This window comes from Zonotrichia albicollis, chromosome Z, assembly GCF_047830755.1.
Source record: "Zonotrichia albicollis isolate bZonAlb1 chromosome Z, bZonAlb1.hap1, whole genome shotgun sequence".
Taxonomy (NCBI): Eukaryota; Metazoa; Chordata; class Aves; order Passeriformes; family Passerellidae; genus Zonotrichia; species Zonotrichia albicollis.
Genome location: NC_133860.1, coordinates 38,572,418 through 38,599,750, shown reverse-complemented (window position 1 = coordinate 38,599,750; position 27,333 = coordinate 38,572,418). Strand labels below are relative to the sequence as shown.

Sequence of the window (27,333 nt, the reverse complement as noted above, 5' to 3'; positions counted from 1 at the left end):
AAAAACATGGTGGCATTTTCTGGACTGCTGACTCCTTTGGGATGCTGATGTGGGAACACCAGAGGAACTTCCTGAACCTACAGGTAAATTTAGAGTAGCAAGAAGAGGACAGTTTTATATTTGTCACCTCTGTAGCAGACTTCTTCAGGATTGGCAGATTGCAATAACTGTTAATTATCTGTTAATTTTGACAGTGAATATTTTTCTTTAAAAAAAAATTATCACAGATGACAAGTCCATGCAGGACAGCATAAATATTCTCTAAGTGCACCTGCCTACCACCTTGGCCCAAAGTGGAGATTTCCCCAAATCAAAGCACGTAGCTTTGATACATACCTGTTGTGTAAATGAGCTCAGCATAACTATCAGTGCCAAAGGTACAAATCTTATGTGGTGGGCAATAAACTACACAGTAGTAATGCATTCTAATTAAGAGTAAAGTGCCTCATCTCTTTCTTCCATCTCTGCAGATCATTCTGCTCATATCACAGTAATGAGTACTGTTACTATGAAGCTTTCTGGGCACAATTTGGGCTGGCAGAACAAGAAGAAATTATTACAATGCTAATGGTCTCTGTGCTGTCCACACAGCAAACATCTCAAAAAAATATCCTTGTGCATGACCTGTAGCCCATGGATTTGATACTTTGGAAGGAAAAGACAGAACCCTCTCCTTCACTCTGTCCTTTTATTTGAAATTAGTTTTTAGAAAGAAATAAATAGAAATCTTCTTAATAAGTTGCCAAAAAAGAGAAAAAAATATTGGAAACACCAGAATGGAACACGGAGATTATATGAGTCTAGTTCATGTAGCATCAAAGCTCTACTTAGGAAAATCTGAAAATGAGAAGTTTGCATTATGTGATGAAAAAAGTTTGGCCAAATAGAGTTCTCTCACTAGCAAGACCAGAGCTGCTTCAGAATCTTCCTGGTAGTGGTGAACTACAGGAGGAGTCAGTCTAATTCCCAGAAGGTCTTCTGGAAGATTAGGATCAACAAATGTTTTCCTAGGCAGTGCTGTTTTGGAGTAAAAAGAGACTGAAGCCGTGCATGTCTTTTGCAGAGCCACTCACAGTACTGGATACCAGCAAGGTCTATGTCAAAATACAGCCTGCCAAAAGTGTTCAAAGCACTCAGTTTAGTTCTCTGAGAAGTTTTTCTGTCTCAACTTGATAAACCATATGCAGACCTATCTGTGGTTTATCCTGTAATTTTATTACAGGCTTGTGGAGAGAATAGCTTAACTCAGAGACAAAGCTGATGTAGCTGAGTATAAAATGCGAGGGGGAGAAGAAGGATTAAAAGAAAAATAGACCCAATGATAGGGGTCTTTTGTAATGACCCGTTCCTTGTCTTGCAGGATCAAAAGGCCACAGGTGAAACCTGCTCTGTGAAAGAATCATTACACTGGAGCATGTGGGGCACAAACATTTGTGCACCAGAAGAAATGGCTAAGTGAGCAGTGCACATGCAGTAATTCAAGAGAACAAGAACAGTAACAAAAGCCAAGAATGACTGGTAAAAACAAAGAATTGGCAGTGCTGCCTGGAGCACATCAAGGCCACACTGTGTATTGAAAAATACCAAATATGCAAAACAGTAACTGTGTAACAACTCAACTCCGAACCTTCTTTGCCGAAACAAAAAGGTTTCTGGGATCAGCATTGTCATTTATCAAGAACCATGGAAACAGAGGATGTGATAGCTGGCAGTCCTTTTTCTCCATGCCACAAGTAATCCTGGCATCTACAAGAAAAGGAAATCAGTTTTGTTTAAAACACGGAGCACCTTTCTGTGTGCTCTGTGTGCACACCTTTCTGGTGTGCCCATACAATGCATTTTGCTCCATTTATTGTGGCAACAAAGTGGAAGAAGAAAACAACATTCTAGTTCTATTATAATTACAACATTCTTGCTCAATTACAAACAATACCAGTACAATGCACAGAAGACACTCAAATTCCATCAAGTCCCGAGGTAAAAGTTGTCATGTTTGCAAAGAGAATTAACCTTTTAGGAAGAAACAGCAGTAACTAATGATAAAAAGATGGTAAAAGCAGAAGACACATTGCAAGGCATTTACATTGTGTTCCTATTTGCTCAGGTGTGCAACTGAGAGTTTTGCACAAGCATGTAGACACATTGCATGTTCCAGTCAAAACCTGCTTGATTGTTGTGGTTCTGAACAGAAGCTAAATATATTGCAGCAGCTGCATATTCAGTCAGTTGGTGTGATTAGAGACAGACTGCCAATGCTGAAGCGTGCTTACCATGATATATAAAGCTTACAAACTAATCAAGTCACAAATTAAATAGTATTTAGATGACTAATTGTGTGACTGCATATTATATTCACCACAAGTCCCAAATATTTCTTCCAGAGTTCTGACCTGTCACAAAAGTTAAATCAAACCATCCAAAAGCCCGAGATTAAGGAAAAAAATGTTGTGCTGATCCTTTCTATTATCTTATCTTACTCTGTGATGCACATACATTTTATCTGTGTACACCATCACTAAGAGCAAGGCAGTTTTAGTCCCTGACACAGGTAGCTTCACTCAGCTCCATTCAGCTGAACTCAACTGAAAACAAAACTCACTGCACACACCCATGGTATAGAACAGGGCTCAACTGTATGCACAGAGCACAATCCAAATTGCTGTGTGGGATCTGGAGGAAAACAGCTCCTGAACTTGTATCATATAAAAAACAGCACTTCATGAGCATCTCCTGTGGCATACAGCGTACAAGACAATCTTGGTCAGAAAATAGCCTCCCACTTTATTATGCCAGTTGATGGGGGCAATTTAAAGAACACAGACACCAATGGAAAGAATGATCTTTTTTTACTACAAGTATTAAGGCAACACAAAAATAAAATGATACATTAAATAAAACAATAAGCTTACTACGTGCTTGTTAGGAACATGCAAAAATAAGCAAGGTAATGCACCTCATCATTACTACACAAGAGAAAGGGCAGTGATTTAGAAAGATGTATCACCAACTGCCTAAATACTTTACCATCATCCAGAATAAGAAATTGCTGGGGAGCCCCATTTTGCAGTGATGACCTGGAGAACCCTTCCTGGCAATTGGGAGAATCCTGGCAATTGGTGCATCCACTTGTAGATGAGGTCTCTAAATTCACCCTGAAAGGGGATCCAGCTTTTACAGGTCCAAATCAGCAAGTCAAAGTGACTTGATTGCATTTTTAGTGCCGAACCACCTGTATCTGATGGTGTACTTCCCTCCCAGTTGGGGGCAGGGCATGGCCTGGGGCCAGGTCTTGGCTGGGAGCATCTTCTCTGAAACACCCTACAAACAAGACTCTATTAATGCCCAGTGGGAAAGTTCCTTAAAATGATACAATTCTTGCAAACAGTTGCACAAGGTGTGAAAGTTTCTAAAGCAGCCAGTTGGTGATAAACAGCTAGCATAAGCATGTCAGTCATTTGTTTTTAGCTGAACAATACTGTTATCACATAATGCCCAAGATTCATCCCCTAAGTCAGCTCTGGCTGAGCACTTCACACTTCAAACCCCCTCTTACACAGTACAATAACCATGCTCTGTACATTAATATACAGACTGCCTATATAATTTGGTACCTCTACAACTCTTGCCAGTAGGAGCTTAGACGTTTGCTATTTGTTCTAGTGGAAAAGGTTACCTTCAAGGAAGGGTATTTTCCAGATTGATACAGCTTTTTCACAAGAAGGAAAGGGTGTTTCTTTCCCAAAGCAAAACTGACAGAATACTTAAGATTGTCACTGTCATGCAAACCTTATCTGTTAGAAGGGATACTGCATTTTTCAGTGACTATCTGTTCTAGGGGCTGAAGGTCTCCAAGCTTTTAAGACCAGTTAAAAGATATGCTAGATAAGTAAAGGCAAAGAAGTTGACAGTACTCCTAGATCCCTCTTCCCTATTCTGATTAACGTATTTTTGAACCTGTGCCTGTGAGAAGTAGGACTGTAGTTACCTTAATCCTCTAGCCTGCAATGAAGAGGATGATGTTTGATTAAACAGGCAATAAAAATTTATACAACTAATGTTAATGGATAAACTTTTCTCTACACTCTCAATTACCCATCCTAGGAAATCTGGTTACTTTTCAACTGCCAACACCTAATAGAGAACACAGAAGGCTACTGGGAAAATACCAACTCTTCTCCCTTACAAGCCCTAATACTTTGCATTAGCTCAAGTAGCAGCAAAATGAAGGAGCACATGAGCAAGATGATGGTTGCTGTTCCTCTACAAGCCTCAAAGTCCGGCACTAGTAAGCTTGCCACAAAATTAGGAAAGAGAATGCTGAATGTGGTTCCAAGGCAGAAAGATGACAATGGCTCAGCAGGTATCCCTGAAATCCACTGTACAACAGCAGGTGGGCACACAGTTAAGATGCAGCACCAGCATGTGTAATCTTGGTTCTCTCCACTGCAGAAGTCTAGTTACCCAGCAGAAACTTTGCTACCTCTGGAATTTAGGCAAAGCTGAGTGCAGTGTCTGCACCACAGACTGTCCTACAGACACAGGCTGACAGCAGGGCTAGTGTAGTTTCACCAGCTGGATCTCCTTCCTCTGTCTCTCACTGCAATCTTCCACGCTCTGAAGGAAACAGTATCTGTATATTTTCTCTGGTAACTTCTGCAACAATCAAATAGAAAAAAAAACCCCTCCAAACAATTCACATTAAATCTGCACTTCACACTGTTTTCAAGGCAGTGGATGTGTCTTTGCAGAAGTCTGAATGCATGACTGCGGAGAGAGCATTTGCAAACTTGTTTGTTAATATTTGAGCCTACTAACTGAAACAAAAACATATCCTACCCTTTACTTACAGGGATACATTTTTATTACAGGTCTAGAAGACAGTCATATGTTCATCTAAGCAGCATGTGAGAAGAAAATGTTATTTGTAGTTTTCCCCCTTAGGATGCATATGTGTACAGAATAGCACGTGACTCAGCACAGAGTCTGCAAAATTACTCTATGTACACCTGTAGCCTGCAAGCAGTTTTGACAGTTATTGTCTCAGAGCACGACTCTCAAAGGACAAGAGAGCAAATCAGATAATCTTTTTTTCTCAATAATGATTTTATTGTAAAAAGAACAGTTAATAAAACTTCTCTGTCCATACGGAAATAATAAGTTCATATTTTACATATGAAAATATTGAAAAATAACCATCCAGCGACGATTACAGCGTTTTGTCAATGGCTGGGACTCGGAGCATTTTCACTCATTTTTACTCATCATCCACAGCAATTAAAAAATCAGTTTTTTTGGTAATCCTGAAAAGTGTAAATCACATTGTTAGCAAAGTATAGAGGTCCAGCCTCCTCCTCAAGGCCCCCTCCTACTCTTAACTATTGAATGCTATTTATGACAGTGGCAGTACTTGATGACATTTTCTAACAAATCCATCAGAGAGTGCTAGAATCAAAGTTCACTTGAAGCAATATGTACATTCCAAAAGTCATCAATTCTGTAATTAAGTTTTAATTGCATTTAGGATACATGTAAATATTTATCTTCGTTCATACAAAAACCTAACTGTTGATACGGAAAGCTAACCACCTAATTCTACTTTGAAACTCAAGAAAAGCAAGCTTGTTCTAAGGCTTAAGTTTGTCCCACCACACACATACTCTAAAGGATTTTTCTTATGTGCTGTCAAATCTAGGACAAATTCTTAATCTTAAATATGAATAGAATGTTTCTGGTTTTTTTCAAAACCAATAGTTTTGATACCAGATTCCTTATCTACATAGGAAAACTTCAGTGCATCATCCTTTATAATCCCTGTTTTGTGTAGCTACAGCTCTGTAGGAATGCATATTAACAGGACTAGAAATAGGTGTTCTGGGGAAGCAGTGCTGCTTCTGGTTAAGTGACAGAGAGGAGATGGGCAGTTATGTCATTATAGAATCAGTGTCTCCCAAAACCTCACTGATCAGAAGTAAATGGTAGCAGCAGATACAAAGCACGTATGTTCCACACTTTTCTCAGGCAGTCATCCATCTAGTGATAGATTTCCTCTGAGAATAGAGGCTGTTTTCTGAGAAGTATTTAGATTTGGTGAACACATCCCACAGGCCACAGGGGTTTGTTCTTGTGGAAAAGCAGCACAGAATGATAGTGGAACCCTGGAAAAAGTTAAAGATAGAATCTAAAATGTTAGGCTTTGTGCTTTCCCAGATCAACTGCACCTGCGTAAGCAGTATGATAAATTATATAATTGTTAGATGTGATGATTGTTTAGTAATTAAATGTAATTATTATATAACCATAAGAAGAATAGTGAGAAACTATGTTGGAAATTCAGAGAGGGGCTAAATTTATGTATACAATAGAACAATATAAGTCTAATAATTAACATGAAAGTTATGTAACGATAGAGTATAAACCATGATCATTTCGAATGTATGGTCGGAGTCAGATTTGGGTTGAATATACCCCGATTCCCAGAGCTCTTAATAAAAAGCACTGCATATAATCCCCCGTGATTATGTGTTTTTGAACGCTAACAACATGGCAATGGCATGAATCTTTATTCCAACAGTCAGCTCCCGGTGCCAGTAATTTCAAAGAGGATACCCATCAGCAAGCACTCAGGTTATTCTGCCAGGTTCTGGAGTGCTAACTCAACAGGGCTAGGGGAAAGAAATGTGTAGGATGCAAGGCTATTCTAAGAATTTCATGGAATGCAAGTTATTTTTCTTGGAAATTACATTTGCACATTTCCACACCCTCCAGCACTATTGTCCTTCAAATTTTTATTTAAACCAAGACTAGAGGATTATTCTTCCAAATTACTATTCAGATTTTAAATTTAGATGGTAATGCTACGTAAGAAGAGCAAATCCAGGACAGCAGATTTTCTAGCTCTATCATTGGCGCTCTACTTTAACATTTGTTGGCACTAGAGGAACTACCTTTGAAACCTTCTGGATCTGTCAGCCCATCTAAGGCAGTAACAGAACATTATGAAAATCCACATTAGAAAATACATCATGTCTCCATTCCCAGTTGGTAGAAATTATAATGCTTTTTATAGCAATACTCAAAGGTCTCAAGAAGTAATGCTAACTTCCTTACTGCCTCATTTCTAGCCAATCTCAAAACTCCTAGCATTTACACAGAAGCATGGAAACATGTTAAAGCAACAATTGTTCTAGCTTGATATAGCTCTGGAAACTCTGCTCATTGTCAAATGCACAAATTCAAATCATTAAGTCACAGAAATCAAGCACTCATTTCTCCTTTTCCCTGTCCTTTAGTCAACAGATGTATTTTAGGGTGTATACCCCCAAAAACTTATCACAAACTCTCCATGATCTTTGGAGAAGGAGATAAAATGCTTAAATTAATTGTCTGTGCTATTGTAACTTGACAAGTCCCCACATGCCAGGACACCCATGGTACTGGGGTCAGCAAACAATGTGCAAGTAGTCAGCAGATAACTTTTTTTTTGAGATTGAAAACTCAAAGTAGTGAACCTAATGTATTTTACCTCTAATTTGATGAAGACAGAAACAACAATTCAAAGTGCCTAAAAAGCAAGTTGAACCCTAATAAGGGAGATTTCTCTCTGAATTCAAGAGGAAGTACACTTCTATCAAAGTAGCTCCATGCAAAAAAAAAATATCACTCATATTAAAACTTGAGTCTCATATTGGCAATAAGAAAAAGCTGATGCTAACCTGATGACTGCTATCTAGCATATTCCAGATGTTAAGAAGACCAACTCCAAGTTTAAAAATAGTATTTACCTCCTGATAGAAGGCCTGAGTAATTTAGTGTCAGATACAGGTCTTGAGTCCTGAGCACTTGGGTTGCCACAAAGGTATGAAATATATCCTACTGTCTGGAGAAGACTGGAGGTGGGTCACAGAAGTGTGCTTAATGTTCTTGACTCAGAGTGGTCTTAAAAGTTAACCTCCTTACCTTAAGACAGAGTGAGCAAAAATCTCTCCTCTGAATCTGATCTACCCTCTCCAGCCTGTCATTTCACAGAATATCATGCTATGTTTCAGATTCTCTCTTTCTTTTTTTAAGTGGTGTGAAGTTAAATTACTTCCATCTGAGTAAGAGATCTCAGGAAAAAAAAAAAGGTGCATCATAATAGCCTATAATTTACTGGGGAGTACCACTCTCCATTACAGAATTAATGGAATAGGGTTATTTTTTCTAATAGACTCCTAAGCATCACTGAAGAGCCTTTTTTGCGCTAATTCTGTTAGAAACAGGGCTAAGTAATTCTGACCCCAAACCAAATATCATTAAAGGGCTTCTGCCAGTGCTCAGGGAATTAGTTCATTTAGAGGGTTTTTCTTCTAAAACACTGGAAGCATCCCATTCTCTCTGAGCATGTAGCTCCTATTTAAAATTGGTATCGTATTACAAAGTTACCTTGATCTATTCCTTCTGTTCTTTTCCTTTTTAAATTTAAAAGTGCATTTTGTGGCTCCTTTGCAGCTTCAGCAGGACAGTTGGGTCTTGGAAGCTGATTTCCTGGAGTGGGTCCTGGTCGGTTACTGAAATACTTCTGTTTCAATGCCTTAATGATAATCGAAGAAACAGAAACAAGTAATTAGTATGAAGCATAATTTATAAAGAGGTTATAGTGAAACCAAGCACTTTTAATTGGGCCTTAAAAACTACTTGAGCACTTTTATACTACAGAGTGGCCTCGAGGCAAATAAAGGTTATGTTCGCAATTACTATCCACCCCACATGGATCTGTAAAGCAAGAGATAATTGTACACTCCTATTTTTAACCAGTGTCCAGACATCCTGACAAAACTAGATTATTTTGTACGAAGTCTTGTATAAGTGGCTTCTAGCTCTGAAGAGCTTACATTCTGAATAGACAGATCATATAAGATGATGATATAAAAGAAAGTAGGAATAATGAAAAATTAAAGGAACATTTTTGAAGTCTTGATCAGATTCACAATCTGGACACCAGCTGTTTTGTTAGTTTTTAAGATGGGCCTTTCCCCCATATTGCTCTAACTGTGCTGTTTCTACCCTGTAAACTGTGAGAAAGAAATCACTTGTGTTAGAGCAGAAGACAAACACTAGTCAGCAAGATTGGTTTCATGTAGCAGAATTACATACCTTACTTTAAATTTTTGGAACCATGAAGTGTGATTAACAAAAAAGTAGCTGTCTCTTGGGTAATAATTCCTTTGCCAGTTACATGATATTCAATGTCAGCTATAAAGTTTAGACTAGAAAAGTAATATATATTCAAGTCACAATCCTACAATATGACCTGAAAAATGACTACATAATTTTGAACTATCTTTGAACTATTGAGAGATGTCTCAAGCATAGCAGAACTAATTATCTGGAAACTTAAGAGCAAATATTCTTAAAGATAGTGGCCAAAACAGCCTGAATGTGCTCTGGAAAAGTCTTCTAGTAAAAAGATACATAACACATGCACTGATCTCATGGATTCAAATCTAAGCAGCAATGAGGGAGTCCTGGCTCAAAGGGGACAGTGGTTTTTTGCACACTTCCCTATCAGTGTAAAGTGATAGGGAAGCGTGCCAGCTGCTTTTAACTTTTAAGCTTTTAACTGCCAACTGGTGTATCTGCCTCATCTCAGAAATCAGTACTGCAAACTAGAACATTCTGCAAGATCTTGCTTCCAAGTCCTCTATTTCTCCCCATTACGGAGTAGTAAAATTGAAAGTATCACAGAAAAGGATAATTAGATAAAAATGATGGTTTAATCACCACAGAATTTTATGTTTAAGAAGTACCATAAAAGTTTAAAAGACATTGAAGAAGAGACAGGATGAAGTAAGAAGAAAAATCTTCCAAACCCAGGGAGTAAGATAAGCTATGTTAAGACTTAACCTTCAATTTTTAGGTGACTGAATTCAGCATGTCAAATATCACTGTTGGAAGGTCATGGCTCATACACATTTTAGTTCTTTACCTTGACTCCACACTGGGAATGGAGATGACCACTTAGTACTATCCATGCCTTTCACAGTTATCTCTATAAAACACTGGGATTATGTTTCTAGTAATTCATGTCATGTTTCATTTCAAACATGGCTAACTGGCTTCAAAAAACATTTATCTGTTATTAACAGTGGTTTAACGAACATTAGGAGATAACCCAAGTGCACTATACCTGAGTAGCTGTTACTCTAGTGGAAGGATTAAACGTGAATAAGCCTTGAAGAAGACTGAGCAGATCATCACCAGCTGCACTGAAGATATGCTGAAGTGGCATTCCAGGGAATGGCTTAAATGTAACATAATCTGGAAGACTTGTCATCCCCTACAAAGACCAAAAATAGAATATATATTTTTCCCCTAGAAAGAGTTCAGCTTTTCACAGAAAGTGAACTGCATATGGCTCTTTCACCAGAACCAACTCATCTTTCAAAACACACTGCTAATACTTGGTCACTGAAATAAAATAACTAGAGGAATAGAAGGTCATAAAAGCTTTTTTTAAAGTAACTGCTACAGTGTGAAACAACTATCCAAATGATCTGTCCTTCCCTTGCCTTAGTTGTGACCAGTCCAAAAGGAAAAACTGCTCAAGGAAGTATGAAAGAATTTTAGACTGGGTCAGACAAATGAAATAAAACCTCCTTTAGTGAACTGACATGGCAAGAGGGAAAATATTTACAAAAGAGTCAGTCTTCATCTTCTCTATATTAATAAAAGTTATCTGAACATCATGTGCATTTTGATTTTAAATGCACAACTGAAACTTTATATGGATAATGGGAGCAGGGAAGGAAAATATGCACCAAGCAGTTAAACAAAAAATGAACTGCATACTTTTTTGTCCTCTAGGTATGAAATCAAACCCATTGCGTTCACATTCTAGCATAAAAATTACACAGACAATTGTAACAGACAATTACACAAACATAATGATTTTGTAGTGTTTTAAGTATTTAAAGCCTTAGCTGTCACACTTCAAGTTTGTCCAAGTAAAGTAAAATATTAATACAACATCAAATATGTATTCAATCAGTTATAATCTTGATAGTAAAGGCTGCAATTATTAAAATGCACATGTTTGGAAATGAACTTGGGAATTATGTCATCTTTGTTGTGTTAACCAATCTCCTACTCTCTCTTTTCCCCACTAGCGTCTTAAATTTTCCCCTCCAAAGGAAGGAGAAATGTCATTGCAAAAACCTTCATGCATTCCATTTAGAACCTTCAAGAAATATCAGAATTGGGGGGGCCTAGCAGTGCCTCACACAGCAGTTCTCCATTTGGCTATAGCTCCATTTCATGATCACATACCATAGCATTCCAGCACCACTTACAATAAAGAAAAGCTGCATGGAAAGAAGGCAGAAGTGAACAAGTCCAGTGAGTGCTTCCACAACTCCATCCTGATCAAAGAATTCTGGACTCCCTGTGTCCAGAACTGGTACTACTCCCGGGTAACTGGTACAAGTAGCTCATCAGACATTATGTCTTGCCTCCTGTCACTCTGTTTAATAACCACGGTTGGGTAGGTCATTGTGTGATGTGACAGTAAGTTTGGCCTGGTGTTATTTAACTTGCTGTCATCTCAGAGGAAATCGTACTGATTGTATTTGTTTCAGGACCATTGTTGAGGCAAATTATTTATCCTTAAAGCTGTTGGTCTCCGCTTCATATTATCCCCAAACTATAATTTACCAAGGCCAACCTGCAAATGGTTCCTACTTCTGAAAGTGATTAAAGCCTTCCAGGTTAAAGCATGCTAATTAAACAAGCACCTCAAAAACATTAAGCAGCAACAACAATCGCACACTATGTGATACTGTGCACATAGAAAGGAAGTGTTGATACTGTTACTGTTGACCAGAGGTTTGACAAGAGAAACAACAAATCTCAGTTGCTTTATGAGATGAAGCAACTGCCTTCTGAAAAATCTACTCAAGTATTCTGGTATAATCACTTAATTTCAAGAGCTAAAATAGAAAGTATCAAGTAAAACCAGTATCAGTCTGTTAAACAAAACAACTCACAGGCCATTGTTCTTCCGTTGGAGTGCCCAGTGTTTCAAATATCCTTGTCAGCTGGTCAAGATCAGAGTCTCCAGGCAAAAAAGGAACCTGGAAGAAGGACATGGTATTTGATTGAATTAACTTCTGAACTTCAATTTTAGAAAGAAGCTTTGAGTGATACTGCATAATTGTAAGGCAAAAGCCCCCTGTATACCATCTCCCCACAAAGAGGTACACTAGAGGCATTCTGTTTATGCTCAAATAGATTCTGAAAGTTTCCAGAACCCAGGCTTGGTATCCGTGACTTGACAGCAGACAGCTTAAACATAAGACTATGTTTAATCACAACCACATTAACGTAAAATTTACTAAACACAGAAAAGATTTTATATCTCAGTAGTCAGCCTAAAGTCAGTTGGTCATCTTTTCCCCACTTGTTCTCAGGAGGTAGCTTTTATATATATTTAAAGTGAATCACAGGTTTGGTTTACGAAATTAAATGAAAACTTGAAGGAAAGAAGAGACCCACTAGGAGAGAAAACTGTCTGATCAGTGTCACATGACATTTAAATAAAGCAAAAAACTGAAAAGGGGATATTTGTCCGGTCCAACTTCTAGCTCACATATCAGACACACAATGTAAGGAAAAAAAAACTTGGTGACCGAAGCAAATTTATGAAGAATTAGAGGCAGTGTTTAATTAATTAGGACAGAAAAACCATAATGGATATCCCTAGTAGACAGCATACTATATTGTGGCATCATGAAAGCCCCTTGAATATAAACTGCTTTCATAAAAAGCTCTCGGAAGTTGCATTGTCCCAAAAAAGGACAAATACATTTCAAAATACCACAATGATAAAAACTGAACCATAATGCACTTTGTGTTTTGTGACAAACCAAAGAATCAACTGAATTCAAGAATTATTGGCTTACTAACTTTGCTTAAATGCATTCAGATTTAGCAGGTCTAATGCATATTTATGTATTCATCACCAGTGCTGCTTAAAGAGCCACTGTTCATTTCCATATCTTGACCTGCCAATCAAATTGAACCAGCACACCTATTTGGTATGACCAGTCAAAGCAAAAGGTTTCTTTCAAAGTCTTTTCACACAAGTCTGGTTATGATATGGCCACAAAAGCATTCAAAGGTGTAGAAACCAAGCAGAAGTCACTTAGTCATGGAAGTGCAGGATACTTCATGCCTTCAGCTGTATCTGTACCCCACCTCTCCACTGCTCCCCTCACACTTTAATGTCTTCTCCCAAGAGCTATACAATAAACATTCCACTTCAGTGGAAAATACTCAAGGATCATTACATTTGTTTACCACACTGAAGAGTGCCATAGGATTATCCGGATGTTAAGCTTCACAGCTTCATTCCAGTATTGTCAACTAATCGCATTTTAGAAGAAAATTAGTCCTCCATTCATCTTCAATAAAACCACAATTAAGGTACTGGTGATTATAACTGAGGAACAGTGTATAAGGGATAGCCCAAGCATGTATATGCATGTGATGTTACATTCCTAGAACAGTAGTGAACTAAAATAGGTATCTGTGGACTGTAAGAGTTACCTCCTTGACTTCTCCCAAGACAAGACTGTGACAGTTTGTGGCAACTTTTTAACCCAGGTGTTTAAAGACTTCCAATGCTTGCGATGTTTATGAAGCCTCAGTTTATTCCAGAAAACCACTTTGATTACAGTTAATAAGATTTTGGAAAGTTTTTTCTGGCCTGTGTTCATCTGCTTTTAGCAGGAAAGAAAAAAACCCATAAAAAGCTGTAGTGAACAGAAGGGCAAATACAAAATGCTTACATTTGAATACTTACTCTGAGGAGTAATTCAGCTAGAATACAACCAACAGCCCACATATCAACACCAACACCGTACATTCTAGCCCCAAACAATAGTTCTGGAGCTCGGTACCACCTGAAAAGAAAACACATTTTGGAAGAATAATCTGGCTTTGCCCATGTCAAATGCTACATACTGTTGCAATGCAAAAGCTAAGAAAAGGATATAACTTCTACCTATATACTTCTTAAACACTGAAGAGTTGTATTCTGTAAAGTGTTTTGTTTAAAAAGAAATGAACAAATTTGTGCACACCTCACCATAGGGTCATGTACAACCACAGATTAATTGCAGTTTCAACTGACCTGATTACAAGTATTGAACAGCAGACACGCAAGGAAGAAAGTTCTTAACATGCAGGTAAACTGAAATTTTCTTAAAATTTTATGTTGAATGAATCACAGCAAGACAGAATTCCTTCCATCTCCCAAGAATTTCCATATCAACAAACCTAAGTATAGAGACTACTTTTATGTAAAATGAGCCTTGTTTTATTGAAAGAACTACTCACACTGCCTAAGAACAATCAAATTTAACAAAATGGCACTGCATTTGACACTGTAGAATTTCTGTCTTTTGAATAAAGGTATTAAACCAGCTTTGCCTGAATAGCTTTAGCATCCCAGCAGTCAGAAAGCAGAATGTTGCATATTTTGCAGCCCCACTTTTTATAGCATACCTTAAATAAGCATGCCATAAAAACCATTCATAAATACTTAAACTGGTTCAAGTGTTTGTCTCAAAATAGGTAATGTGAATAACTCCAAAAATGGTTCTAGGTTCTTGTGATTAGCAGAAAGTAGCAGCTGTCTTTCTTGCTCCAAAATCCAGGCTTCTAAGCAGACACGTGCTATTTCCAGACATTTCAAAAGAGTATAATTTTGATAGATAACAGGAACCACCCCCACAGATTATACTCAAGCAGCTCTTATAGAGACTTTGTTAAAAATGCTTCCTTGTGGTATTTTTATGCAGCTCTTGCCACATCACATGAGCAAATACCACTCTGAATATGTTGATTTGATATGACATATTTCAAGAAATACCTATAAAGCAACTAAACAATCTCTGTGTAAGAAACAAAATAGAGTGCCCCACCTTGTTACTACCTGATGTGTGTAAACTCTGTTTGGGCTTCCAAAAGATTTTGCCAAGCCAAAGTCAGCCAATTTTAAAACTCCATTTTCATCTAGCAACAAGTTATTTGGTTTAAGATCCTGTCAGTATAGAAAACAAATAATGAGATTTGCCAGTATTGATAAAAACAGACATATAATGAATCTCCTGGCAGACACATCATAACAGTGTTGTAAAATGAAAGATTTAATTCTATCCTAAATCCTACATTGTGAGCAAAAAATTTAACCCCCCCAGGATATAAGGATTTCATTATATATGAAAACCATTGTGAGACAGACCCATTTAATACTAACACATTTAACTTGCAGAGTTCAAAAAAAGCTTCTTGATAGGTTTTACATTTTCTGCAAGTACAGCAGTTGTGTTATCTGCACAGCTGCCAAATTAATAATAAAAAGACTTGGCCGATGCTTCAAATAATGGCAGAAATCACAGAAGTCACACAGTTCAATACAGTAGCAGTATATTGTGGGCTGACCTCAGGCCAACAGAGATCAACCCAACAGTACCCAACCCAAAAGTATCCACACAGCCATTTGCTCTTTTTATTCTTATCCCACCCACCACCTTCAGCAGTACAGGGGAGAGAAGATCAAAAGCAGGAAAACTCTAGGAGCAGTACAAAGGCAGTTTAAGAGGAAAGAACTAAAAACCAAAGCAAACAAGCAAGGCCATGGAAATCCTTCACCACCCTCCGAAAGGAGAGTGATACATAGTCTCCAAACAGCAGCTAGCTTGTAAACCAAAATTCCCCCTTTTTCCTCTACCCCAGTTTTTACCACTGACCAAGGCATTACATGCCATACAGTATGCCTACGAATAACTTGGGTCAGCTGCTCTAGCTGTGTCTCCTCCTTACTTCTTGCCCCAAGCCTACTCATCAGGGCAAGGGCAGAGTGAGAAAAAGAGAAAGCTTTGACACTGCCTAATAGAAAGGAGAAAGCCTCAAGAGTACAGCTGCTATGAAAAAAGTCCAATCCATCCCAGGCAGACCCAATTCACAGTGACAATTAAAGTCACATCTAACTGGAGAACCTTTTATGCAAGTATCAAAGTCATAACTACATCAGTAAATGTTAACATTTCTGGTACTGCTATTATCTCTCCAAAACAGCAAATACGAATGCTTATGGAATGAGACTGTCTAAATTCCAAAACTACCTTCATTAGGCTTTAGACTCTAAATCCACCCAATGTGATTTTTGTTGCAGGACGAAGACGGTCAATTTAGTACATGCTTACCCTGTGTAAGATCCAATGCTGATGTAAATATTCTAATCCTTGAAGCGTCATCAGCATATATGCCTTGATGTGAGACTGCGTCAACACAATACTTGTATCCTTTATAATAACCTGCAAAGTGTTGAAGTCATGGTAAAGCTCAGCACACAAGACAACCTCATCTCCATTCTTTCAGCTCAACAGTTATTTCCACCTTTAAGACAGGCTTCAGATTGGCAGTCATATATTCTCTACCATTTCACCCTTTTTCCAGAAAAATAGTCAGTTCTGGAGATCTGAATTGAAATGGGGAGTCCAGATAGCTTACGTGAACTTTGCATAACCCAACAACAAAAAAATGTGTGGGAAACAGAAGTTTAGCATTCAATCTCAGTTCCATGTTGATACCCAAACTTCCAGGACAAAGATGTACACATACGAATGATAAAAGTGACAATAAACTAGAAATTATGTTTCCACTTATTCCTTCTTTCTCTTTGCAATTTAAGTAACTAATCTTTGTAAATACAATGGTTTCCTCTTTTATTTCCAAAAAGACCAGAGGGTATGGCCACTTGATTGTATTTAAAAAAAAATCTACTTCAGTTTTCTACATTCTTTGATTTTTAACATTAAAATTCTACAAAGACCCCAAAGCTTGTTTGTTAATACTACTGTCCTGCTCAGTAATAGCCTTCCATAAGCTGAGTTATGGAAGAGCTAAGACTGCACAAATTTCATGTACGCAGCATATGCTTAATCACAACAGGCAGCAGTCTCAGTGGCAGCCTGAGTGATACCACAGTACAATTTAAAGACTGCACACATGTACATCATGCAATCCAAGAGTATTTAATTTTTCTTTGTACACCAATCTTCTTCATCTCTAAACTTTGCCTAACTACTATGTAAACAGAATGAATCCTCTAAAAGTCTACTCATTACTAACCTCTATTAGCAAAAATCTGATCTAACCTTTTCATGACTTGCATTCACCTAAATTTCAGCAAGCCTGTCCCTGGAAGGCACTGATTTGCAATTACCTAGCATTGCTACATTTGAAAACATGTTTAAAGTGCACATGATTTTACTATCAGCTTGTCTCTTACTATATCTTAGTGTCACACTTATGTCAACATGTTTGGTGTTATGCTTATCAACTGCATTCCAGAAGCAATGATCCAGAGGTTCTACACTCTGACTAGAGTTCCAGAAAACGAACATAGTCAACACAATTTCTTCCTTTAAGATCATGCTGACAAGTATTTCGAAGTACAGGAATTAATCAAATGAGAACTCAAAAACTGAAATTACTGAAGCTACTTTTAAGACATGACCTTAATCAACTGACATAAAAAAAGACACCTTTCAAATATGGGCCTGTTAAAGCAGCACTTTACATAAGCCTGTGTGGTGGTTTGACCAGGAAGGAGTGGGAATTCTGGGAAGCTGTGGTCAAACCAATGAAGGTTTTGGGTTTGAGACTGGCACCTGGTGTAGCCAGTGGGGTTTGGACACACCTCCGAGAATACACAGGGGTTAAAAAGCAGGGCACTGCACTTGGCACTCTCTCTTGGGACGTCGCTGTGAAGAGGTCAGATCACCCTCCCCTGTCCAGCCTTGCTGCTGGGCGGGGGAGGGGCAGCCATGCGGTAGGCCCGGGGCCTGGACAGAGATGGGGGTGAGAAAGCTCTCAAAGATGGAAGGGTGGAGGAGCCCCAAGAGACATTGGGCAGCCATTCCCCCCCCCAGGAGGGAGAGAGAGGAGAGCCGGCGTCTGAATGTGATAGCAGCCAGCCCGGGAGGAGAAAGGGGAGGGAAGAGTGCAGCCTGGCCGGCGGAGCAGCAGCACCTGTGGGAGTACCAGCATTCCGGGACAGACAGAGACTGAAACTTTTAACCCTTTCTTTCATGATTGGGGCCTTGCAAAAATGCTAATCCTCCTCGAAGCTGAATAAGAAGGGAGATAAGAGATGAGATGAGACAAGGACCTGGCCCGAAGGACGTGGAGATGATTGAATGGGAAGAGATGATTTGGAGTGGCCTTTTGGCTGGACTTTTCTTGTGGCCATGGACTCAGTTGTTCCTGTGACACAGACTGCACTTAGGGGGACGCAGTGGCTCAAAACCAGGAGGGTTCTTCGTGAGGACCCCCCGGCCCCAGGGGGTTGGAAAAATATGGGGGGGACAGATGTCCCAAAGCAGAGACTGTGCCTTTTTGGAGTGAGACAAGGCATCCTTGAAAGACAACCCTAAGAGCAGCTCTGTCCATGTGTCAGTGGTGAGAGCACTGGGCATGGAAGGAAGATGTCACAAGCGGCAAAAGGACCTTTTCCGGGCGGTGCCGAAGTGACAGGGAAGCACACGAGGTTTCAGTGTGTTTCCAGGGGAAGCCTATGGAACAAGAAGGACTCCTTTCCTCTTCATGAACTGCAGTTTGAGTATACTAAAATGTGGGGCCAAGGCTGGGCAGTTGATGATTTGGGAGAATGTATCGGATTGGGAAAGTCAGGTAGTGGGGAGGGGGGAAAGTGGTTTTTGTAAGGTTTTCAATTTTTTTTTTTCTTTTCCTTATAGTCTTTCCCTATTTTCCTGTAGTTTAGGTAATAAAGTGTTCTTTATGTTTAAGTTGGAGCCTGTTTTGCTTATTCCTGGTCACATCTCACAGCAGACACCAGGGTGAAGGCATTTTCATGGGGGGCACTGGCTCTGTGCCAGGCTCAAACCATGACAGCCTGTTAAAGCAGCACTTTCATAAACCATCTTAATATACAGAAATAAAAATCTTACCTCTAAGTCTGTTTCCATAAAATCAAACACCAGACTAATATTCGACTTGTGTCCAAATGCATCAATAAGCTGCAAAACAAAATACATTATGATTAAGCATGCTTTGACTCTTCCAGTTTTCTGAAATTCAACACTACTGTAGTCTGTACGTGGATTTTCAGCTTACTGAGAATTTGTTCAAGTTCTTTGACTTGTAAAACAAAAATTCTTACTCAGTTTAGATTCTTAACTCAGCTTCCAAACCAGAAAAAAATTCCCATTAAATATGGCAATAACATTTCACATGACTGCCCTTCCTTCCTGGAGATAGACAAAAGAGCAAGAATTAACTTTATCATGTTAACTACAACAGATAATGTAATGCAAACCACATATCTTCCAAACGTTCCTGTTCTAACTACCCTTCATTGAGACAAGACTAAGTTTGCCCATGGATTCAGCTTTGTGCATCTCCTTCCTGTAAGCATACGATATTTCGAAATTTTAAGTGTTAGGCTTATGAACTTCAGACATTTTTAGATCTGTATTCATTTTTGTAGCTAGCTTTCCAAGGCAAATAAAACTCTTTTGAGGACATCCAAACAGCCCTTTCTTAGGACGAAGCTGCGTAATGACACAATCAATTTCTAATTTGAGATAACACAAGCGTGATATTGAGCAAAAGCAAGAGATCATTTAGCCTGGTGTTCTTCCTTCAAGATGAGGAAGATAGGTGTGCAACTGGTGCAGCTCATTCCTCAGTCTCAGTGTGATGACCACATAAATTGGCAAATTGCAAGGTATTTGTTTGAATAGTTCGGAATAGCAGTGACTGTGCCCCTTACACTCCCAAAACCCACAAAAGTTTTGTAGGGACTACTAAGAGGAGCACAACACCATCTCTTGTTTTTAGAACCTGCTTCTGGAACTCCTGATCATAAATTTGTCTAACTCTTCTTTGAACAGTTGATGCAATTTGCTTCTACACGGCCCATGGCAACACATCCTATGAATTCATTACACACTGAGTGAAGCAGTACAGTCTCCACTCCTGCTGCCAACAGGTTTTAAATGCATCTTATTTCTAGGACAATGGTGTTTGGAAATATAATTCCTGCAGAGACACCACCTATCACCTTGGTTTTGAAGACCTCCCCATTACCAGCTTTTCCCTCTCCAAAGTGATTAATTCCTCATTTTTTCATAAAGAATATGCTCCATCCCTCTGCCATTTTAGTTGTCACCCCCTGCATATTCTCTAACCTTGATAGCTAAAGAAACCACTTTGAAAGTAGGGTCACAATCCAGAAGAGAACCATATTTCCACTTTGAAAAGTATACGGAAAATTAATATTTCATGTACTTAATCATATTGACACTTTCTAATTATCGCTATGATCTAACTTTTTAGTGTCTTTAGCTCTAGCTGCGTATCTGTAAGTATACCAAAATGCAATTGAAACTAAAAAGCTATCAGTCTTACTCCTCCCAAAAGAGATTTTAAACATCATATCTATGTGCTAAAATAAGCCTGCTATTTTATACATGACTAATAAGCCACATGACTTCCCTGTTACCATTGCTTTAAAAAGCCTGCTTTTTGACTGTCACCAGTTCCCTATGAAGCAATCAATTAAGTAAATTCAGCACGTTGTTCATTAGCTGTGGGATCTCAGCACCTCAGGACTGAGGTGCCGAGTCACCGAGACCACCCTTGGGGGGCTCGGGAGTCCTGGAATGTTGCCAGAAGTGTCTGGTGGCTGGACTTTGATCCTACACGGGAGACGACACCTGTATGAGGATAGGAGGACTTCACCGGGGTAAATGGTGAAGGGATTAGCTAATTAGAGGGTGAGACACAGGGTTTAGGATTTATGTACAGGGGGGTTTAGAGAAGTAAGATGGAGGAATTGGGGCGTGTCCTGTCCTTCTTCTTCTTCTTCTTCTCCTCCATCTTCTTTGGTGATGGTGGCACTTTGGGATTGGTCATTACTGAAAGTGCACCGGACAATAAAAATAAAAAGGATTGGGGAAAAATGATAAATATTGTACACGTAACAATGGGTATAAAGATAGGTGACTGTCCGGAGGGCTACACAGTGTGCTCATGGCTGGCTGCTGAGCAGACCTCTGTCGGGCCGAAAGAAAATCTTTTAGATAAACATTTAATAAACATAAAGACCGAAAGAACTGAAGCCTCTTCTCGTCCTTTGATACGCGGGCTGCCCCAAGGCCACTCCGGGCCTTTCCAGGCCCTTCAAACAGCCGAAAACCGGACAATTAGCAATCCTATAAGAGATGCAAAACCAAGCAATCTACATGCTCACAATTGTTCTACCATTAGCATCTATGTAGGCCCAGGCAAAAAACTGAAATGATTAAAAAAAAAACCACAACACCTCTGCCTTTGTTATTGAAATAGGCACATAATAATTGACATAATAATTGTTGAATTACTGAAAGTATTTTAAGACTGACTCTAGAACTAGCATTTGTTTTACTTACACCAATAATATTTGGATGGCTTAGCTCCTGTAACAGTTTTATCTCCCTGAGGGCAGTCCTGTTGATTCCTACAGTGATGGAAAGGAGAAAAGAAGATGAAAGAACAAAATAAAAACTCTGGATTAAGCTCCAAATAAACTTGTCATTCACTCACAGACTATTTGCTACTACAAATTACATTCTTAACACTAGTCAATTTGATAAATAACATGGACATTGCCATAACTAACTAAATTGCTGCAAAATAGAAATGGGCATACACTTTCTTCCACGGCAAGTCCATTTCACACCATAGTAATCAGGCTTAGAAAATGAAGCAACACATCTACATTTTAGCACAAAGGGAAAGTTGTAAGGAAAAAAAAATCACCTTTTTCAGGGTATTGGAAGGCTTCCTTTAATTTTAAAGAAAAGTTTCATTTTGCAATCAGTCCCTCAACATGTCTCACTTCCAGAGGGAGGCATACCGTCAACCCTCATTAATAAACCTCTTTTCTTTTTGACATACCATTATCTAATAATGCAAGGCATATGTTTTTCTACATTTATTCTGTAGCATATACAAGGCATAAAAGAGAGCAACCAAAACCTGCTTACTCTTACTTGAATTTCCCCATAAGCAGATTTTATAGAGGAAAAACCAGGGGCCAATAGGGAGCAAATGGTGTCCTTCAGCAGGCACACTGATGGCACTGTATCAAACCATGGCTCCTGCAGGGTACCAATTCCTCCTTCAAAAATGCTAGCATGTGTGGCTTGTATGAAAACTGGCAAGCAAATACTCCTGTGGTGTATCATGCAGAAAATTCCAGCTGCACATGAACTGAAAAACAGTGCTCTCCTAAAACCTGGCATATGATTCAATGCTAAAACTTGCCAAGTTTTGGGTCAAGCTACATTGATTACTTCACATTCCTGCTTTGCCTGTTTTAATTACATGTTTTGGAACCAAATTAACAAAGGCTGCTTTTGGGTAGGCACAGTCTTAGATGAAAACAAAAAAGCATGCCATGTTATCAGATAACACAGGGAAAGCAGATATGATCATTATTTTGAATAACATCTTTCACCTACAGCTAGACACTGTAGAGGGCAAAAGCAATGTCTGTCCCTAAGGGCCATTAAGCCATTGAGGGCCAAGTAGATCACAACTCTTAGGCAGTTGACTCAGTTGTGAGACTCTGGGAGGAGTGATCAGTTTCTCTTTAAAAGAAAAGAACTGGAGAGTTGATAGCAAAGACTGTTCACTGGAAAGCTGATGAAGGAGTCCTGAAGGACAGCAGCCTGCACACAAATAAAATTCTGCTGCACCTCGCAGGCGATAAGACAAAGATTACTTGGTTTCAATTTGCCATATTCACAACTACAGGCACAGGGCTGGTCAGAGCACATGCTCCATAGGGTTGAACATCAAAAAAACAGGACACAGAGATAAGAGTTTTGATCTTGTTTTTATCCACTTTTGCCTCTGCACACATCACAAAAATAGAACAAAGGAAACATCTGAAAACATGCTAATACTCTCACTCGTCTTAAGTGTTTAAGGCATAGAGATGTATTGATACAAAAAGGTATTCTAAACTCAGTGCTGTTGTTATTACTATTAGTCCATGCTATATTCATGTATGAATTCCATTAAAATTGAGAAGTTATATACTCATATTTAAACATATACCATTCATGCAGCTGTCCATGCTGTTTTTGGTTGTCCTGGCAGCTTGTGAAGCAAACCTCTACTAAGCTTACTGAGCTCAATTTTCTCAGCCAATGGTATAGGAAATTAATGTCTCAATTCACAAAAACAAAGCAAACAAAGCACAGCTTCTACAGTATGAATTTGTTTTAAAACTCACCATCTTTAGCTTCTGATCTATGCCCCAGTTTAATCTGAAAATAAATATTTCATGTTAAGCAAGATTAACATGGTGGAGAATACATTTTTTTAGTGCTGCTCCTCTAAGACAGAATTAGTTTTTGACTAATGAAGCACTTTACCAGCTGGGTTGGCTTTAACTGGAGTTTATTTCCCCCTTAAAAATTAACTGTCTCTACAGCATTAGTTTTGACAAAAAATAGCAATGAGGGCACTAAAAACAGACATAATGCAAGTATAAACTACTTTGTAGCCACAAAGCTTTATTACAACACTAAATGAGCTTCTCCTTAGGGACAAATGAGAGCTAAGTAATTGACAGTTATCTTAGAGTGATTCTAGTAAAATTAGCATAGGACTGTAAACTCAGGCAGGCTCTACGTCTTTTTGTCTCAATCATCTAATGACTTGAAATTTTAAGTCTAGAATCCTACCATTGATATTTCCAGATGATAAAAGTTAAGAAAATATTTTGATAAAACAAAGAATGCTCTCCACCATAGCCTCTACCAGCAGCAACCATACAAAAAAAATATTGCAATGCTAAAGGAATTAGTGCATTAAACAAGATTGCTTACTATTAACACAATTCAACCTGTTGAGTCTTCAAATAGAGAAACCATTGTAACATGCATTTTTCATCCCTTACAAAGAACAGCTGAAGACCCATTTTTAATATAAAAACTTCCTGCAATTCCTTCAGATAGTAACAACTGAAGCACTTCATGACAATGTAAGCATTTTCATCATTTGTATGCAAACCAGTGTGCTAGATATCCAAGATCACTTTTGTCATATTTTATCAAAAAACAATCATACTGGATAAGGGACATTACTGGAAAACTCTGAAGTCTAGTAAGGGCCTCTGACTACTATTCATTATTGTTTGTTCAAGCTGGCAGCAACACAGTAACAAATAAAGGACTGAGGGTACTCAAAAGAGACTTGAGGGCCCCAGGACAATTAATAAAAGAATTTGGAGCACAGACAGTGATCCTTCTGGTATCAAGAAACAATACTGATAGGAACAGGCAGATCCATCAGGTTGCCATGTGGCTCTGAGGTTGGTGTCACAAGAAGAACTTTGGGTTCTTTGACATTTGAACGTTTGAACACCTGTTCTACTGACACCTGATGGGTTGCACCTTTCTCAGAGTGGAAAAAGAGCTCTGGCAGAGGAGCCAGCAGGGCTCATTGGCAGAGCTTTAAACTGGCTTGGAAGCGAGAAAAGGAAAATACCCAGCTCACCAGTGATAATCAGTGGGACAGTGTGTCAAAACTTGAGGAAATGAACACTAATGGGCCACCTCCATCTGCTTCATGAGGGGCTGGCTACAAATTACAGCACCTGAAATGTTTCTCTATCAATACATGAGGAGCAAACAAGAGGAGCTCAAAGCTTCAATTCAGTCCCACAGATTTCACTGACTTAAGTGAAACCTGGTGGGATCAGTCCTGAGACTGGAGTGCCCTGCTGGGCAGCTGCAGGCTCTTCAGGAGATGCACACAGGACAAAAGAGGCAGGGGGGTGGCATCATATGTAATGGAAGGGCTGGAATGTACCAAGCTTACAGCTGGAAATGGTGCAGTTGAGAGCCTCTGGGTAGGAAAGAAGGGACAAATAATGTGGATGTCATTGTGGAAATCTGCTACAGATCTCTTCCACTCAGGACAATGATGCCAATTAATTCTTCTTTGAGGAACTAAGGGATGCTTCCAAATCAACTGCCCTTGTTCTTATGGGGGACTTCAACTTGTCAGAAAGCAACTGGAAGCATCACACAACAGGTACAGCCTGGGACAGAAGATTCCTGAAAATCTGGACAACTTTGTGGAAAAGGTCCCACGGGAGCTGACTCAAAAGGACCTTCTTAGATCTGCTGCTTGTCAACAGAGAGAATCTCATGAGCAAAGTGGAAACTGAGGCTATCTTGGCCACAGCAATCACGAAGCCATTGAGTTTAAAATCTCTGTTAACAGTAGGAAAGTGCCAGCAAAACTTCAACCCTGGACATGAGGAGAGCAGACTTCAGGCTACTCAGGGAATTGGTAAGTAAAGTCCCCTGGAAAAACATTTTTGCAGGCGCTGGGCCCATCAGTGCTGGCTACTTTTTAAGCATCACCTCCTAGGGCCCTGGAACAGGTAATTCCCAAATGTCATGAGTCAAGCAGATGAGGAAGAAGGACAACTTGGCTGAACAGGGATGTCCTCTTGAATATAAGGTAAAGAAGGAAGGCATACGCTCAATGGAAGCAGGTCAGGTGACATGGAAAGAATACAGAGAGGCTGCTTCACACTTATTGGAAATGGAATCAATATGAGATTTTATTGAGATGGTGGCCAACCTCAATGGACAAAGCTGCAAGAAACAAGGCTCTGCTAATTCAATTATTCAGAAAACATTTGTCTAAAAATGACAAGACTTGAGGTAACAGCACAAAGCTGATTCAGGGGAGTTTAAGTTGGATATTAGGATAAGATTCCTCATCCAAAGGAAGCAGCCATGGCACCAAGTGGTGTTTGGACAACTGCCTCAGGCACATAGTATGATTCTTGCATTGTCTGGCACAGTGATGACAGCTGGATTTGATGATGTTGATGGGTCCCTTCCAGCTCAGCATATTCTGTGTTTCTATAAATTTTAAGGAATTTTATAAAGTATAACATTCTGGAATGAAGGAAATTGGACACTGCCACAGGAACGATTTAAAATAAAACAAAAAAAAACCCACAACTGTCAAGGCACAGTAAAGTCTGCAGTTCAGTAACATGTGCATGTTGGTTTGTTTGTTGAATAAACCTAACAAATAACTAGAAATTCAAGTCACAAACCATGCAACCCTTCAGAAACACAGCAAAGCCACTCCCTCTTCTGGGGTGGGTGGGCATTACAAACAGGTTAACCAGATCATTTAAACAAACTTCTGTGCTTAGAGAGATAAAAATGCATATCATGCCATTTCCCATCAAGTTGGTTAAAAAAAAAAACACGTTAGGTAGGTCAAGAGTAACCAGACACTTTGTGACACGCTGAGAAGACATTCTGACACATACCTTCTTAATAGCAACGATTCGGTCGTTCGTCTTGTCCTTGGCTTTAAAAACAGTGGCGAACTGGGGACAGAGAGAGATGCTGCCGTGAGCAGGGCCTGACAGACTGGGCGAGGGGGAGGCCCCGAGTCCTCCTCGGGCCCGGGGTGGGCACCGCCCCGCGCTCTCCGCGTCTCCCTCCCGCCGCGGGCGGGCGGCGACACGGGCCGGGCCCAGCTGGGCTGCCGCAGCCCCAGGGCCGCGGGCGACCCCCGCCGCGGTCGCTCACCTGCCCCTCCCCAAGGAAGTCGAGCTTCTCGTAGCGCTTGGCGCGGGCCCGCGCATCCATGACCGGCGCGTTGTGCGGCGAGAGCGGCGGAGGGGATGCCCGGGAAGGCGGCAGCACTGCGCGGCACTGCTCCGCGCTTTAACCCCCCGGCCCCGCCGCTTCCGGCCCCGGCCCGGCCCGGCCCCTGCGCGCGCAGCGGCCCCCGGCGAGGCGCAGGCGCCGTTCCCTGACGGATCGGCCCCGGCTCGGGTGCGCGGCGCGGTTCGCTCTGCGGCGCTCTGCTGCAACGGGCAGTAGCTTCTCCCCGAAGCTGCTTCTGTTTTCACCTGATCTCAACGTCTGACATTCAGGAACATTTCTGTAATTTCTGTGCTTAGAGGAGTAGTTTTTTAATTTAAAAATTATTATTCTATAGAAAGGCTGCTCTCACGCACTTTGTTAGGTTCTAGTGGAAATTCTTAATTGTACTTCTATAGTTTCTTCATTATGAATAATTACCTACAATATAGTACTTAAAACTACCGTCAATACCATCAATACTACTGCTGTAAGAGTAGTACAGTATTTCTCATACAGGAGAAATTCTCACTTGAAAATTAATTTCCCTACATGTCCAAGCTTTGCTATTATTTACTAATTAGTC

The 27,333-nt window shown here is 39.7% G+C and overlaps 1 protein-coding gene across 4 annotated transcripts; it reads right to left on the bottom strand.

Moving 5' to 3' along the window:
- Nucleotides 1-770: 770 nt before the first annotated feature.
- Nucleotides 771-26,884, bottom strand: CDK7 (cyclin dependent kinase 7). Of its 4 annotated transcripts, none has more exons than XM_074533644.1 (12): nt 26,691-26,884; nt 26,426-26,485; nt 23,351-23,384; nt 21,498-21,565; nt 19,014-19,082; nt 16,245-16,355; nt 14,961-15,079; nt 13,838-13,937; nt 12,021-12,107; nt 10,166-10,315; nt 8,422-8,569; nt 1,255-1,746 (listed from the first exon to the last, which is right to left on the bottom strand). In XM_074533644.1, the coding sequence occupies exons 1-12, from the start codon at nt 26,748-26,750 to the stop codon at nt 1,616-1,618; spliced, it is 1,137 nt and encodes a 378-aa protein (XP_074389745.1). In that variant the 5' UTR covers nt 26,751-26,884; the 3' UTR covers nt 1,255-1,615. The 4 variants fall into 4 exon arrangements, with proteins under 4 accessions (XP_074389746.1, XP_074389745.1, XP_005492194.1 ...); XM_005492137.4 differs by lacking the exon at nt 1,255-1,746 and adding an exon at nt 1,842-5,300 and having other exon boundaries at nt 26,691-26,883; XM_026796497.2 differs by lacking the exon at nt 1,255-1,746 and adding an exon at nt 5,307-6,155.
- Between the last annotated feature and the right edge of the window lie 449 nt (nt 26,885-27,333).